Here is a 17,000-nt window from a genome sequence, read left to right as displayed (position 1 = left end):
TATATCATTTTTTTTTATTTTATTCAATAAAAATTGTATCAAATCATTTGTCTATAGTAGTGAACCTTTTAATTATTAATGACTCCGGATTTGTAAAAGTTCGATCACATCCATTAAATTGATTAAAATCTTAGATTAGGATATTTATTATAGTTCATGCTAGAGCCCAAGTTAAGGATTTACTGGTGAAACATTTTAATGAAATACAATTGCATTTTAAGATAAGAAATTTGTTATCCCTAATTCTTTTAAAAATCGACTAAACATTTGTCTATAGCATTGAACCTTACTAATTATTAATGACTTCGGATTTGTAAAAGTTTATAGTTCCATCACATCCATTGAATTGATTAAAATCTTAGTTTAGGATATTTATTATAGTTTGTGCTAGAGCCTAGTTAAGTTAAGGATTTACTGGTGGAATATTTCACTAAAATATAACTGTATTTTAAGTATTTTGTTACCTCTATTCTTTTAAAAGTCGACTATAACTTAGTGCTAATGACTTTGTCGACCCGTTCAATAAAAACAATATAGATATTTTTTATTTTATTTAATACAAATTTTATTAAAAACATTTGACTATAGTATTTAACCTTATTAATTATCAATGACTCCGGATTTTTAATTGTTTATAGATCCATTAAATTGATTAGAATCTTAGTTTAGGATATTTATTTCTATAACAATGTTATTTGTAACTTGTATTAACAAAATTATAAAGTGATATACAATAAAGGGATTTATAATAGAGACATTGGCTGTTCCGCTTCGCTTAGTCACAAATTATTCTAAAGGACTTTGTTAAATAAGCAGGCCGTTATTGAAACCCTGCTGGGTAAATGAAAGACGGTACACACGATTATTAAATTTGTAGCTGCCTTGTTGACTTCAACAAGTCAACAAGGCTTCTACTGTTTACAAAGAGATGGTTTAACATTACCCAACATATAAATATCTCCCTCTAAAAAGATTGTAGCTAATATACCATCAAACTCTTCAGGCTTAAGAAAAAACAGTTTTACCTTATACCTAATTAATACATTTTAAATTTTTGCTCATTATATGGTTATAATATTCTTAGATGGACCCCTTCATATATTGGAAAAGATAGTTTTATGATATTAAAAAATCTATTTTCTATCAACATTCAACTTAAATAAAGTATAAAGTATTGTAGGAAGTTGGCCCAAGTGGCGGTAAAGGTAGGCACAAAAATATTATTTTATTTATTTTTTATTTTATCCATTTCAAAATATACATCCAATATGGTCCGACCAATATTTAATATTTTTCTTATAAATATATATTTTAGTCCATATTTCCCATTTTTCTTCAGCTATTTCACTGCTTATTGATTTTTTTTTATATTTTCCTTATAAATTTATAGATTTTTTTCTTTTATTCGCTTTGAAAATTGATCCGACTAGACGTTAACATCTATCGGTCGTTGCCAAAATAACACATAAAATTGATAGACATAAGTGAAATGTAAATATTACAGTTTTGATTATTAGGGCTTTGTGGCGGTTATACAATTTTTAAGATGGATAAGTGCAATATGTATTGATCTCAAGTGATACAATTAATAATTTAATTAACAACTACTGCAATGAAAATAAAGTAAACAAATAGAATAAAATAATAATTTAAAAAAAAAATTAAATGAAATTATATAAATAATAATAATAATAACTGAAAGGATTTTGAAATGAATAACAACGCAGAAAATTAACAATTAGTGAATTAATATAATAATGAGAATAAAACAAGAGGATACCGAATATGATAAAAATAAGGATCCAATTATATATATATTACAAAGCACACACGTACATTGCTAATACAAATTATAATATAATAAATAAATCATGTTGAGTTAAGAAGAAATACAAAGAGATATGGCCATTTGATGAATCAAAATCAATTATTGGGAATCACAGAAGTAAGAAAGTACCCAGTTAAATATTTATTTTTTATTTTTTTTTTGTGGTTAGCTTATTTATTAGTTATATACCCCTTATATAATTGATTATCCTCCGAAGTTGAGTAGAGACTGAATGAAGTTGACCTAGAGATCTTCTAATGCAGAAACATTATTCGATTGCATTAATGTGTAGTTTCTTCACAAATATTGAAAGTCATAGAATTTATCGAATTTACTTATTGTATTTTTAAATTAAATACAGTTATAAATTTCAAGAAATAAATAAAAAACTCTGACTTCTTTTACTTTTATTACCCTTCTTAGATAGTCCTTATAATATACCCTGCATTACAACTGTTTTGAATGACGACCCATTTTGCATTTAACATGTCCAACTTATAAAACACAACATATTACAAATACATTATGAGATAAATTACAGAATACACGCTTTCCTTAGGATTAGGAAAAAACATTTGACTGTAGTATGGGGAAAATAGTCCGGGTGGTGGTGAAAAAACGTACAATAAAAATAAATAAATAAATAAAATTCTACACTAAAAATTACATAAAATCCTTTAAATATAAATATGTTCTCTAATCATAAAAAAAAAAAATTCTTATGAATGTGTGGAGGAGAACACCATACTAAGTAGACATATAATTGTAGAGGTGTATCGGAGTACAGCTAGATCGCGCCGCTGTACGTTAGGCTCTAAATTTCAAAATTAAAAAAAAAAAAAAAATGTGTGTATATTTTTATTTTAATTAAAATATATTATTATTTGTTTGTAGTTTAAATAAGTTTATTAAAGTTGATTAATTTGTATACACATTAGTTGCCATTTTGTTAACCTTATAAATAATATAAAATAACAGTTCCAATTATTCAATTATCATTGTGATTTATTCTTGAGATAATCAATAGAAAATTAAATACGACTTTTTTATATAACTTATCCAAAAACCAAAGAAACACCATCTTCGTTACTCCCAATTTTGTGTTGGTAGATTATGTGATTTTGGCTTTTATAAAATACGTCAAATTTTATTATTATAAAATATATAAACTAGAACATTATATAAAAATTTCGATAGCGATTTCGGATATTTAAATTTTATAAAAGAAATCATATTAAAATATAATATAAAATATTTCTTTTTTTATTTAGTGCAACATTGTAAAACTTCCAAAAATGCATATTTTATTTCTTTATAGTTTGTATAATTGGTATACCTCTTGGTTGTCTGACATTAAATTATCTTGTTTTTTTTGTTTTTTTCTGCATTAAATTTCAAGTAGAATTCTAAATGTTTTGAGTATAATTATTTACCTAAGATTTCGTACGTTTTGTTTATACGTCCATATTTCATCAATTAATAAGTAATTTTATGCATTCGAAGTCAACTGTATGTAAACAAGGGCTAATGGGGATGGAAACAAATGTTTACATAGAAAATAAGTAAATAACAAGTTCCTTAAGATGGGAGTAAGGATAAGAACAATAAGTAGTTTCTAAGCCAAATATGTAAAATAACTAAACAAAATAAAATTATTATTGATTATAAAATTGCTTCGATGTATAAGACATTATAAAAATTAGAAGTAGTGATTGCAAGGGTGTGCCTGAATAGTTATTAATATTTTTTATTTCTTATACTTAAATAAAATGAAAATTAATTTAATTCTGCGAGTTTGTAATGATATGTTTTGGTAAAGCAGCGCTTCAGCGTGTTTAAGTCAAAAGCGAAATTGAATACCACATAGTATGGATTTTGGCAATTTCACTCTGGTTACAATAGTGGTATAATTTATCACATAAAATTTTTAATATTATCGATATAATGATTACTGGGATATGAATTATTGAAAGTCAGTTCTAACGATAGATATCGGTGTTATGAAACGTTAATTTGTGAGAACAATTGATAATTTTTAATTAAGAAAGATAATACTTATTGGAAATGAGATTGTTACTAATTTCAATTGACATTAGAAAACGTCTTTTGATTGCAGATTGCATATGAAGATTATTTAACTCATTATGCGATCCATCTTCAGATGAAGCAAATAAAATTATATACGGACATGTAATTTACAGAATGCATATTATTATTTATTACGGATTGGTAAGATTTAGATAGTAGAAAAGAAAAGTTTTTATATAATTTCTAGAATAATTTTTTGATGACTTTGTAAAATCCATTTTTTCCCCTTTTTTACTAACTTATAATATATTTTTCATAACGTACTCACACATATCTTGAAATATATCTACCAAATAAAATCATTTGATAGAGAAAAACGTCCCTTTTATACATATTGTCATATAGTCGTACATTGGGTTTGTTTAAATACTCAGATATTTAACAACTTTTTAAATGTCTTAATATGGATACATATTTCTTTTTTAATTTTTCTTTATTTAATCAATTTAAAATTTAAATTAAAAAAATTCAAATATCATACATAAATGATTAAATAAAAAAATATAAATGATGACAGAAAACTTTGTAATTACTTATTTAATAAATAAAATTAGAATTATGCTAGCAATATGAAAAAAATAAATGAATTAATTTAATTAACAAATATACAATTAATGGTGTATAATGATCAGTGGGTTTTGAGTCTATGACCATAATATAAAAAAATAAGTTTTTATTATTAATATTTTCTAAATTCAAGTAAATTATCCTCTTGAAGTTTTATATACCCAATAACAATGAATATTTATAAAGTAATGATACTTGATATGTTGAGGTCCGGTAGAAAAATAGTTGGCGACGTTTTAGTGGATGGATCTTCTGTGAGTTACTAAGAGATGAGGTAAGCCTTAGCAGGAGGGTGTGTGTCTTACTTCTCTATACTTACCTATGTGCAGACATATGGAGGGATGTATTTGAAAGAGAATGCTCAGGCGGTTTATTGGAAACTGACTGAATGAGAATTGTCGTTGAATACAGGAAAGGAGAAAATATTATCCGATAAGCTAGTGTCTTCTTCCAATAAGATACCTGTGAATTTTGGAACGGGTGATGTGGGACAACTATAATGGCTGTTATTTTGTGGGAATACTTCATCACCATCTGAACTTAGAAACTCCTGAATCCACATCCCAAACGAGGTATGATTTCGTGATCAACTGCAGAGTTCTTCAGGGGAAAAGATATAGATTCCCTGTGACTCTATCCGGGAGTTCTGGATATGACCAAGCATTTCATTGTGAATGGTATAGCTTTTGTGGCAGTGAAGGCTAAACTGCTGAGGGGAACTGGGCTCAATGCCCTCCCAGAGGAAGACTTCCCCTAGCTAATCACACACTTCCCTAGCTAACAAAGCACATTAGAAGAAAGAGGCCAGCATAGGAATAAGACAGAAGTTAAAGCCGTTGAAGTTTAAGTTGAAGAATCGAATTATCTTTTATTGGCAACATAAGCTTACCACCATGATATGCTGATTGTGTCAAAACTTGTGCTCTCAGTATAAAAGGTAGGAAGGAAATAATTAATTAATAAAGAATAAAAACATTAAAATCGTATTGTAAAAATTATCACTGCTAACAAAGTATTGAAATCTCTAACACAATCATATAGACAATAAACTCATCAGTTTTAGAAGTAAAATTGATTATGGTCAATCAGATATAAGCCTTACAATGCAATTTATATCATATAATCAACACTTAGCAAAATACTCTTTTAGGATTATGTTCTAAAAATGAGAATGACGTTAACAAGTTAATTTTAATGATGAAAAATTACAATGAGAACAAGATTTTAGTTTGTTTACTTTTTTAATCCTATTACTCTTTGTGTTTTTAAAAAAATATAGAATCAATGTATCGTCAAGTTTGATTAAATGCAGATGAAACTGGTTGATATCAGTTTTAAATTCAGAATCCTTTCGAATAGCTAAACAGTAATGGAATGGTATAGATAATTTAACAGATAAGTACCCAAAACTCCATAGAATTTGGTCGCATAGGAAGACGTGTGGTCGTACATAATGAAGGTATTATGTTAAAACATGAATCAGAAAAAAATGTATTTAATGATTTTTATTCCTATTCCTAACAATTGCTGATCCATTTGCTCAGCAAGAATCCTGCTTTGTTCAATAGGTACAATTTACATTTGAGATGGTTGAAGGACCGCTCGGAACATCACCTAATGAAACTACAAACCTAGGTGTGCAGAGACTTCAATAGAAACCATGCAACAGCTATGGTCTCTATAGACTGTACGAAGGCCTTCGATTCCGTGTCTCCCGACATTTTATGCCATAAGTTCGCGGACCTCGACTGTCTAGAACAAATCTATAGCATTTTAGTATTGTTTCTAAACAATCTAGCTGTACGGGTTCGTGAAAATCACTCCAGAACAATCTCAGTAACGTCGGGTGTTCCACAAGGGGCGGTCCTGTCTCCTCTCTTCTGCATATACACTGCAGACGTCGTATGGCATAACTACACCATTGTCACAATAGCCGCTTTCGCAGACAACTTCCCAATTTATAGCAGCTGCGCCAACGCCAAACATGCCCTCAAGCGGGCGGAGAAAACATGCCAGGATATAGTAAAAAAAACTCATCTCAACATCCAGGTAAACCCGGAAAAACAGATTGCGTGGTGTTCGCACTACGGAAAGTGAAGAAAACCAGACTACCTCGCACGCTCCAAGTTTAGGTTGCCCCAATGGGTGCCCCAGCACATTATAAAATTCAAAGAACATCCACTACAAAAAAAATACAACTCAAAAAATCCCTAAAATGTAGGCCACTACAGAAGAATAAAATGAATGAAATTCAGAAATAGGGGTTATGAAAAAAAAAAACTGAAGGACATCTAGTAATATCAGTGACAAATAAGTCCTGAAGCTTGAGTGTGATGAATCTCATAGTCTTGAACTAATTGTTTAATTATTATTTGTGAAAAAGTGAGAATACCAATTCTCTATAAGCAAATCAGTTCAGGAATCACATCCGTGCGGTCGAATCTCCAAAGAATATGTTAGTACTTGTAATTGTAACATTACATCTACACTTTTCCAGCAGTCAGCTAATGGTGCGTCAGAAAATTGCATTGGATATAACTCATATATAATTTTGGTCAAGCATAGACGTGATTCATTACTACATAAGCGGGATTTAAATAACAAAAAGGATCAAAGACTTCTCTTATTTTATTTACACTGTTATGAAACCTAAAACTAATAAGGTAGGGTATGTTTTAAACTGATGTACCAAGACAAGCAATTTCCATTAGCCTAATTTGATATTTTTATTACATAAATTAGCGATATTCCTTTTTTAATTTTTTATGGTTTTCCACATTTTCCCCGAAGCCTAACACCATAAGGAAACCGCCCAAGTATATCCTAGTCCTGGTCGGCCAGAAGAACAAATTGCGCAATATTCCCAACGAACTCGAGACTACAACTGGAAACCGGGCATCAATGCAATGGCCCGGGATGAGATAGCCAACCTCATGAGTGACTAGAAGACTGCGCTCTGGCACGGCGGGGGACTCACGAGTATCATCGTAAGTTTTGGAAGTTAGTAAAGACATTCTTCACGAAAAGAAGAACGGTACACCTAACTTCCAGGTCAGATTTATTGACACCAAGGGAACAGGCCGAAATCCTGGCCACAAGCTATGCAACGAAGGATGATGAGCGGACTGCTAATGTCCCATCTCCTCCTCTTGAACAACTACCGAGTCCCTGTCTTTTCTAACTACAGCCAGCTTGAGTTGGACTAAAGGGAACAAGGGGTCCGAAAAAGCTGAAATACCATACGTACTGTTGAAGGTGCTCCCCAGGAAGGGTAAGGTATTTTTGTTGAACATCTTCAACTAGTGTCTTCGTATTTTGTACTTTCCCACTGCTTGGAAACAACCGGTCGTAGTGCCACCTTTCAAGCCGAGGAAGAAAGGTGACTCGACACAGCACTCAACCTCCTATCGCACCTAAGCAAAATCTTTGAGCGACTGATTCACCATCATTTGATGCAGCACTGGAGCGAGGAGAAGATCATACCACCAGAGCAGACTTGATTCCAGAGAGAGGTAGCCTGCGAACACCACTTGGTAAAGCTAGAAACGTGTAACATAGAGCATATACGGAATACCAAAGCCACAGCCTTCATATCTTTGAACTGAAGCCGAGCTTTTGAGAGAGTATCAACTGTTTCCTTGGTCGACGTGCGCCCCAAGGGAAGTGGTTTAGACTCAGTCTAAACCCAACCATTTATTACTAGAAGATAGGTCCCTTCCCAATCGTGACAACACAGACGGACAGTGCTCCCCTGTATACAGCAGACCCCAGAACCTACCTTAAAATGCCTTTCAGGCAAAGAAAGGACATTTATGTTTACTTTGTATTGTGTATATATTATGTACACATATGATGTTTAAAATAATAAAATTGATAGAAGGGTGAGAAAATTAACTAGTAGTCTTAGCTAGTATAAATTCAAGGTATAATAAACGATTTAGGCCCTGCTGGGCTTGCTAACCCTTTTGGTCAGCAAGAGTCGGAATTGAATGTTTAACTGCCAAGGAGTCGACATAACATCCTCAACTTTGATGAGTTGATTTAAAATGCTATTTACAAGACATGTCGTATTTCAAAATAATTTGTTGCCGGAACTTCTTTCACATCCTAAAACTTGGACATTTTGGAAAAGGGCAGGTTTTGTGAGGGTCATTTTAAAGCAAGGATGCTTTCAGGTACGAATTATTTGTTCATGCTATGGAACCCTAGCAAGAGAGCAATCTAATGCACTGTAGTTTTTACTTATGACCCCATAGGCTTCATTATAACTATGAAATTAATATGTAGTCGTATTGTAAACCAAGATTATCCTGGAGAGTACGTGACTGGAAAAGATAGTTTGGGATAATATTGGACTGTCTAAAATTTTGTGATAAACAGCGGCTTTTTTCTCGATTAGCTCGAGTACATAAGCATACTCAGAAGTTTTGATTCTGAAAGCACAATTTTGTACGAAATAATCTCTTTTCCGGAATTCTTCTTAAATAGCATACTCAGCAGTACTTTATTTTATATCTTATAGATCAGATGGATTTATAACATTCAAATTAATGGTGAAAACAATTTTAGCCTCAACATGACCTTTTTTTAATCACCCTCCCTAGCCATTTCTGGCATGCGGGGTGCGGGAGCAGTGGGGTAGTGCGCAGGCCACAGCTCTCAAAAATCAACAATGACTTCACATGACCTATCACGATATCTCGTCAGGAGCTATCTGGAGCCTTGTTCCTAACTCCGTTTTTCCAATCATAAAAATATTTAAAGAACAAACTGAACACTGCCAAGGCCACATTTTCCCTGACTCTCATGTTTTTTAACATGGATATCTACATCTCCTGAAAATTTAAAGAAATTCGTTACTCATTGAGTGGTTGAGATATTGGATGGAACAAATACAGGGCAGTGGAATTTCATATCGCCTAAAGATATCTCCAAGCATTCCAGTGCTCGAGGACTCCTGCCTTCCGAGCATATAATTCATACGTTATAGACGTTTCTTCTAATTACAGCTATGTGTTCTTCGCATTATCAGTAAATAGCTGTTCTACACAATTGTAAGCTATTCTGATATTAAAGAAAAACATAATTTAGCTTATAACACTGCCGTAAAATCCAATATCTTTAAAAATACTGATATATTTATATCTTACCTTAAGTAGCTTACATTAGAATTGTTACTTTAGAGTAACAGCTAACAAGCTGCGTTTTCTAAAGCGTAGACATTCACCTGCACTTTTCTCAATTAAGTTATAATGCCAAGCATCCCTATTTCCTTTAAGCATTAGTGTTTCAATTATAATATTATTTAATAGATAAGAACATTATGCCTTATGCAATAATTTTGAAATTAGCTAAATAGATATAATTATTTCTTCCAGTCAAAGAATTTGTTTTCTTCTGTTTCTAAAAAGATATTGTAAGCATTTGACTTCAGGTAGTTTACTAAAAATATAAAAAAGAAAATAAACATCTGATTTTGTAGAAATTTGTGAAGGACCTGGGATATTTTATAGATACATATTTCGTCCATGTAAATTTAAAAAAAAGAAAGTTTCTTGAACAAATTTTATGCATAAATCTTTTGGTATATGATAGATAAATACAAACTGAGTTAGTTTCAATTTTTACATAACGAAACAATATTTTTAAATTAAAAATTAATTTAAGATTTCTCACCTCGGCCTTGTAATACTGAGTGCTGTGAAAGCCATCTGTGCGTGGCCGTTCATCAGTTCGGCTACAACTCCAGTCCACCTACAAAATAAATATTTTATTCAGGTTTCATTGATAATATTCTCTTGTTAAAGCTGAAAATGTCTTGATTATTTAAAAATTCCATCGAAACATCGGACACAAACTTGGAAAATAACTGAAATTTCACTTTTTTTCCCAATATGGACCAAAAAAAAAAACGTCAAAGATTTGATAAGGGTAGGGACGAGCAAATGCTCTCCTCCAGAAATGATGAAAACTTTCTCCAGTTTTCATCATTCGATTACTATCAAGATATATGTGTATGCATAACCGTAGTGAAAAATAAGATGTACATCTAAAATTTAATCGATCCAAAAAACGGAATAAAATTGGTAAACCAGAAAATCAAGGGTAGTTTTAGTCTTTTTTTCATTAATACATGTACTAACGTTTATTACAAACTCCCATCTGATTTTCGGAAGTACCATTAGTCTCATCCGAGTCATTGGGCAAACGCAATGAAATAACTGTATAAAATGTTAATCTCACAAGCGATTATACATACATAAAAACTATTACGCAATTACATACAAAAACACGACTACTTTATCTAGACATTAAAGCTATACGAAAGACATAAACAAAATAGAGCTACCTTTTAATATACTGTACGAAATTCTCTGTGAAGAGAACTGTGGAAAATACTATTTTGGGAATTCAGAACAGTATCTCAAAAGAAGAGTATATCAACACAAACATAGTTGTGGCTCTATAACTAACAACCCCAACAACCTGACCAAACTGCTCTCATTACACATTTCAGTCAAATAGGAAATTAAGTTAAATTTAATGGACCAAAAATCGGGAAATAATAACTTTAAATGAAAGTTAAAAGAAATGTTTAATATGGAAAAGTATAAGAATCGAGCTATCAATAAAAAATCGGATGCACAAAATTTATATTCCTTTTACTCTAACCGAATAAATGATGCATATGACACAATTAGCAACACTAAATGGAAACAGAAAAAATGCAAAACAGACATAAAAGACGGACTAACTGCTAGAAAAAATGGTTATGCGTTGGAAAAACCAAAGCAAACCTACCTCCATTTCAAAACCTATTCAGTTCTGGCAAAGACCTGGAGTTAGTTGGATCACAATGCAGAACACACAGTAATCGACAATTTTAACTAATATTTTTACTAAGCTATGTATTAATTGTAATAGGTAATAATCATAAATTACACTATGTACTTGTAGTTTTACAGTAATCAGTTGAAGAAAGTATTTGTTCTTAAAACTGGTTTTTTGTTTTTCATAGTATGGCATGACTATGCAAACAAAAAAGTTGCGAAACGTCCCCTAATTAAAGTTGTAGTATTGACTGATCATCAAGACCAAAGAGATCAAATTGAGTTATGAGGTTGGTTTTCAACTAGAGATCTTTTTGAAAAAAGATTTTCAAGTGCTCGATGCATATACCTTATAAAACTATGAGTATCGATAAACATAAATCATGAATACCTTAGATACTACGACAGATGTTTATATGGTCCTGCGTTTGTGCGACATTATAACAATTTTTTCCCTCCCTAAAAAAAATTTCAAATTCAGTAGTCATTTTCAAAAATGATTTTTAAAAATTTAAAACATCTATTGAATCATAAAAAACAATAATATACAAAAAAAAATTGATAGTCACATAACTTGATCATGTATACTATCAAATTTTTTTTTTTATATATTTATTATTATGTAAACGAAAAAAAATTGAACATTATGAAATAACATAAGCGTTCAAGAAGAAGCGAGGAAAAAATATTAGGAATTATTTATTGAAAGAAACAGAATTTATTTCAGAGAGCTGTAAAACTTTATTAGTAATAAAATGGTATAGGAATAGATTTAGAGTTTTACAACGTGTAAATCATTTTCAATCTCATTCTACTTTATTGTAGAAGTAGCCAATAGAATCTGAACCGGATACCAATCCTATAATAAAATCCCTAACCAAACAAACTAGGTTTTACTAATAGTTACTATTCACTAGTTTCTAGCCTTTCTACCCAGGATTATCAGGAATAAAAAGGAAGAAAGGCTATTCTTTTTATTCCTGATAATCCTCCAAAGCTGGATGGAGATTGAAGGAAGATGGCCTTGAGACCTTCTAATGCAGAAATGTTATTGGATTGCATCCATGAATAGTTTCTTCACAAATATTGAAATTCATATAATTTATAAAATTTACTTATTGTATTTTTAAATTAAATAAATTTATAAATTTTAAGAAATAATGAAAGAAACACTCTGACATAATTAATTTTACTACCCTTTTTCAATAGCCCCAATAATCTAATCTGTATTAAAAATGCTTTGGATGACGACTCATATCGCCTTCAACATGTATAGCTTATTTTTGATATTGAAAAATATATTCAATGATAATAAAAAAAATATTATCAATACATTGATCTAATTTCCATAATTCAGTTTGAAAAATTGAAACTTAAATCATTTCGAGTAATCAATAATTTAGGCTAAATATGTATATATATTTTTTCAAACCAATTTATATGATTCATAGAATATTATTATAATAGCTCCTGAAAAATAAAATAAATAAACCCGTTTTTTATTGACTTTTGTTTTTTCAATAACTATAGGAAGTCAACCTTCTACTTATCAAAACGAGATGTCAATAAAATTCAAATAAAAATAAATTTTGCTCAACAAATATTAACACGAACAGTACATACTATGAGTATGTACAAATGCTTCTATATTTTAGGCCAGATCACTGTGCGTCATATAAGTTAATTTTTAAGATAAACATTTAAGATTAAACTAGTTAGAATATTGTCATTCATCTTTATTGCGTACCTATATATATTACATACCTATGAAGTAGTCAGTTAATTTTGGTTGATATAACTTATATTTATCTGAAATTTCACATTAGAGAGAGAAATACTATTATTATTACTTTCTCATTTCTGCACCTCCAATTTCACCATTTCACAATCGTTTAACTAATTTTACTACCCTTCTTTGATAGCCCCTATAATCTAATCTGTATTACAAATGCTTTGGATAACGACTCATATCGCCTTCAACATGTATAGCTTATAAAAAACACAACCTATTTCGAATACTTTCTGAGATGAATTTCGTAGTTCTCGCTTTTCCTAGAATTAAGAAAACTGTAGTATGGGGAAAATATTTAGACTGTAGGAATATGATGCGTGTGGCTGTCAAAAACGTACAAAATAGTAAAAAAAAAATCAACTATTTATTGTTAACTAACGTTTCACCCCACTTTGCGCCCTTCATCAGGGGTGTGCACACGATATTTCAGAATGACCATTCTTAGGTTAGCAATAAATAGTTTAATAGATAAATATATTTTTTTAACCAATTTATACCTTTCTTGACTACGTAGTGGACTATGTTCCTACAATATATTACATACAGTCAACTATTAATCTTCCAATATAGAAAATATTTAGCTCTTGGATACTCATACATCTATACGAATTTCACAGATGATCAGTTTAAATTGAAGGAAATAAATAATTATATTTTAGGACATGCAGCAAAAAAAATGGCAAGTATTTATTAGCACGAATTCTTAGTAAAGAATAAAGGGATTTTTCAGTAGAATTATATTTCTAGTTCAAAAAATTCTACTATCGTTATCTAGTGTTTTATATATTTCATACTCCATAATATTTGAGTTAAATTTACCTATACATCGGAACCAGACCAACGTGAGCCCAAATATTACTATTTTTAGATCATTACATCATTGTATTTAGAATTTGATTCTACATTAAGCCGTAAGAACTTAAGACTGAAAAATCGTCTTTTGTAATTTCTAAGGGTTGTTAGTCTTAACCTATGATTAAACAGTTTTTGCTCTCCTGATAAGTTGGCCTAAGATGACATACAATAGTCTGGTTCTGAGTTAAATCGGAATTCTTATGTTACACAACTAACACAATAAATAGGTTTATATAGAAGAAAAAAAAAGCATTTTACAAAAAATTGTAATGGTTTCCAGAATAGCTGGTCACATTCTTACCCCAAACAATTCTGTTATTCACGTAGGATTATCAGAAAAATATATTCAATGATAATAAAAAAAATATTATCAATACATTGATCTAATTTCCATAATTCAGTTTGAAAAATTGAAACTTAAATCATTTCGGGTTATCAATAAGTTAAGCTAAATATGTATATATATTTTTTCAAAACAATTTATATGATTCATAGAATATTCTTATGATAGCTCGTGAAAAATAAAATAAATAAACCCGTTTTTTATTGACTTTTGTTTTTTCAATAACTATAGGAAGTCAACCTTCTACTTATCAAAACGAGATGTCAATAAAATTCACATAAAAATAAATTTTGCTCAATAAATATTAACACGAACAGTACATATTATGAGCCAAATGCTTCTATGTTTTACGATAGATCACTGTGCATCATAAAAGCTAATTTTTATATTTATCTGAAATTCCACATTATATTTAACTGTATTTATATAATAATAAATATCAAATTGAAAGACAGATATAAACATTTATGTCTGTAATAGAATTGAGAAATTCAATTAACCAACAAAAAAATGTATTATTTAAAAAAAAAATAGTTGACAAGTTCAAACCCTTGCTGCACCTTAATTTGAGGTGGTAAATGACTTTCAATTATTGCATCTTGTAGAAGTTTTTCTTATTAACATTAATACAATATAATAATTTATTATAATATTATAATTATAAACCTAATTATTCGGGTTTTGCATTAATATTATGTTACTACTATACAATAACTACCAAGGTTTATACCCGAATCCACCTAATTCAAAACTGGGAATTAAATGTTTTTTTTTTTGTTTTATTTAATTTACGTTTAGGTGGTTTTAAGGTAAGATCTTTTTTGAAACATTAAGTTATTTTTATTATAGTAAATTTTATAGCAGGCAATAATAACTTTTATTTAAATAGATTTGAGAAGTTTTCTATCAAAGCTTAATAACTTAAATTCAGGAATGTAATAATTTAAAAATTATCATATCAGTACCTGATGTAGATAAGTTAATTTTGGTAGATATGTTGATTTGTAAAACCTATTTCAGAGAGAAAAATTAAAATTTTGAAATTATGTTACTTATTAATTAAAGTAGAATTTCATACTTTTGGGAAGTACATATGTTAACATTTGACAGAGAACCCCCCCCCCTTTTTTTAATTGATAATGTTAGAATTGTGGTATTAGACAAACTTTCACAATCAGATTTACAGAGGAACAAAATTATAACTATGCTGTCACATTCTTGCATCAAAACATTTAATTATATTTTTACGTATCTGTATATTGTAGGTACGATTATAAACCTACGTAAATATTTATTGCAACTTAGTTCCAATAATTGTCATTAACACCAAGATTTATTTATTCACTTATCATACTTATTCTTAATTGGAATTTCTACTGTACAACAATCCCAATGAATAAAATCACTCTTTACTCAGGCTTCAATGAGCTTATGACTAAGTCTGGATCGTTGTTCTGACAAATGAAAAACAAGAGCGTCCCATAGGTGAAACGAAAAGATACCTCAGTCATACATTCGAAGAGGAGTAAACGCTACAGTGTGTTTGAATAGAAGAGGCGAGCTGAGGACTGGAACAGATTTTCAATGGAGTACCAGAAGTACTCAACGTGGGCTTTCATTGCAGTCGCGTTGCGACTTGGTAATTTTCTTCATTCCTTCTTCCAGTTGCTACCTGAATAACTTCCCTGACCTTATACCCCAAGTTGTAATTCCTTTTAGTCAGGTATCTGAGCAAGCCTGATTAATTTTCTCTGCCTTAATGAAGAAGATAAATTAAGAAAAAACCACTAGCTGCGCCTAAAGACGACAGGACGTGATAGAAGAGTACGTTGTGGCCCAACCATAAGGTCCTAGAGGATTCCGTTTCCAGCTGGATCAGACAATATTTATTTTAAAGTGGCCTCTTAATATTGACATTTCCCCTCCGGGGCTGTATATGTCTGATAGCATAACCTGTTCCTTTTTTGTCAGTTGTTGCCCCTTTAAAATCTTTTATGAGAATTACTTTTATTAAACAATGAAAATAATTTTTGTACAAGCCTGAACTAATGTAGTATAAATAAAAAATTAGATTGGTATTTTGTTATTGAACCTATTGCTAACTTACGCGTTATTTCATCAGGATTTTACTCTGTCTCAATTATTTTTAGTATTTTTTTTTTTTTGTAAATAGTTATTTTTGTACCAGTATTTTCGTTTTACTCTTTTTTTTCTTTATCCTTTTATTCAATTTTTTTAACTAATTGTAATGTATTCAAATTGTAAGGTTAATTAATATTGTTTTAACTCACATATCCACAACAAGAAACATGTGTTTTTAATGTTTATTAAAATACATATTTACTTAAACTAATTGTAAATTAAAAAAAACAATCTTAACTAACAAAGGCCCTATCCTATCTTATGCTAATTATATCTATCCTATCCCTAAACATATATATCTATGTACTTATTACTAACGTATAGTCTAACCTACACTTAAAATACATACAATTGTTATCTATGTCCAAAGGTGAATAATAACGCGTACGTACTTGCACTCAGCTGGTCGTGGTAGAGAGAGAGAGAGAGAGAGAGAGAGAGAGAGAGAGAGAGAGAGAGAGAGAGAGAGAGAGAGAGAGGAAGATCACTTCTCAATACACAGTTTTTAAACTTAACTTGCTCACAGAGATACCAAAAAATACACTAGACTTTACA

The 17,000-nt window shown here is 30.1% G+C and overlaps 1 protein-coding gene across 2 annotated transcripts in view; it reads right to left on the bottom strand.

Moving 5' to 3' along the window:
* LOC106692638 (glutamate receptor ionotropic, NMDA 3A) overlaps window positions 1-17,000 on the bottom strand; it is a 553,673-nt gene that overhangs the window by 184,730 nt on the left and 351,943 nt on the right. For both annotated transcript variants that reach the window (XM_067053147.1, XM_067053148.1), the window contains exon 12: window positions 10,160-10,237. In XM_067053147.1, the coding sequence (XP_066909248.1) occupies window positions 10,160-10,237 (78 nt within the window). The remainder of the gene's footprint in view (window positions 1-10,159; window positions 10,238-17,000) is intronic.

Source organism: Halyomorpha halys, unplaced genomic scaffold (genome assembly GCF_000696795.3).
Source record: "Halyomorpha halys isolate HHAL.00 unplaced genomic scaffold, Hhal_1.1 Scaffold64.1, whole genome shotgun sequence".
Classification (NCBI taxonomy): domain Eukaryota; kingdom Metazoa; phylum Arthropoda; class Insecta; order Hemiptera; family Pentatomidae; genus Halyomorpha; species Halyomorpha halys.
Note: the sequence above shows the minus strand (reverse complement) of the source record. Positions and strands in the feature narration are given on the sequence as shown.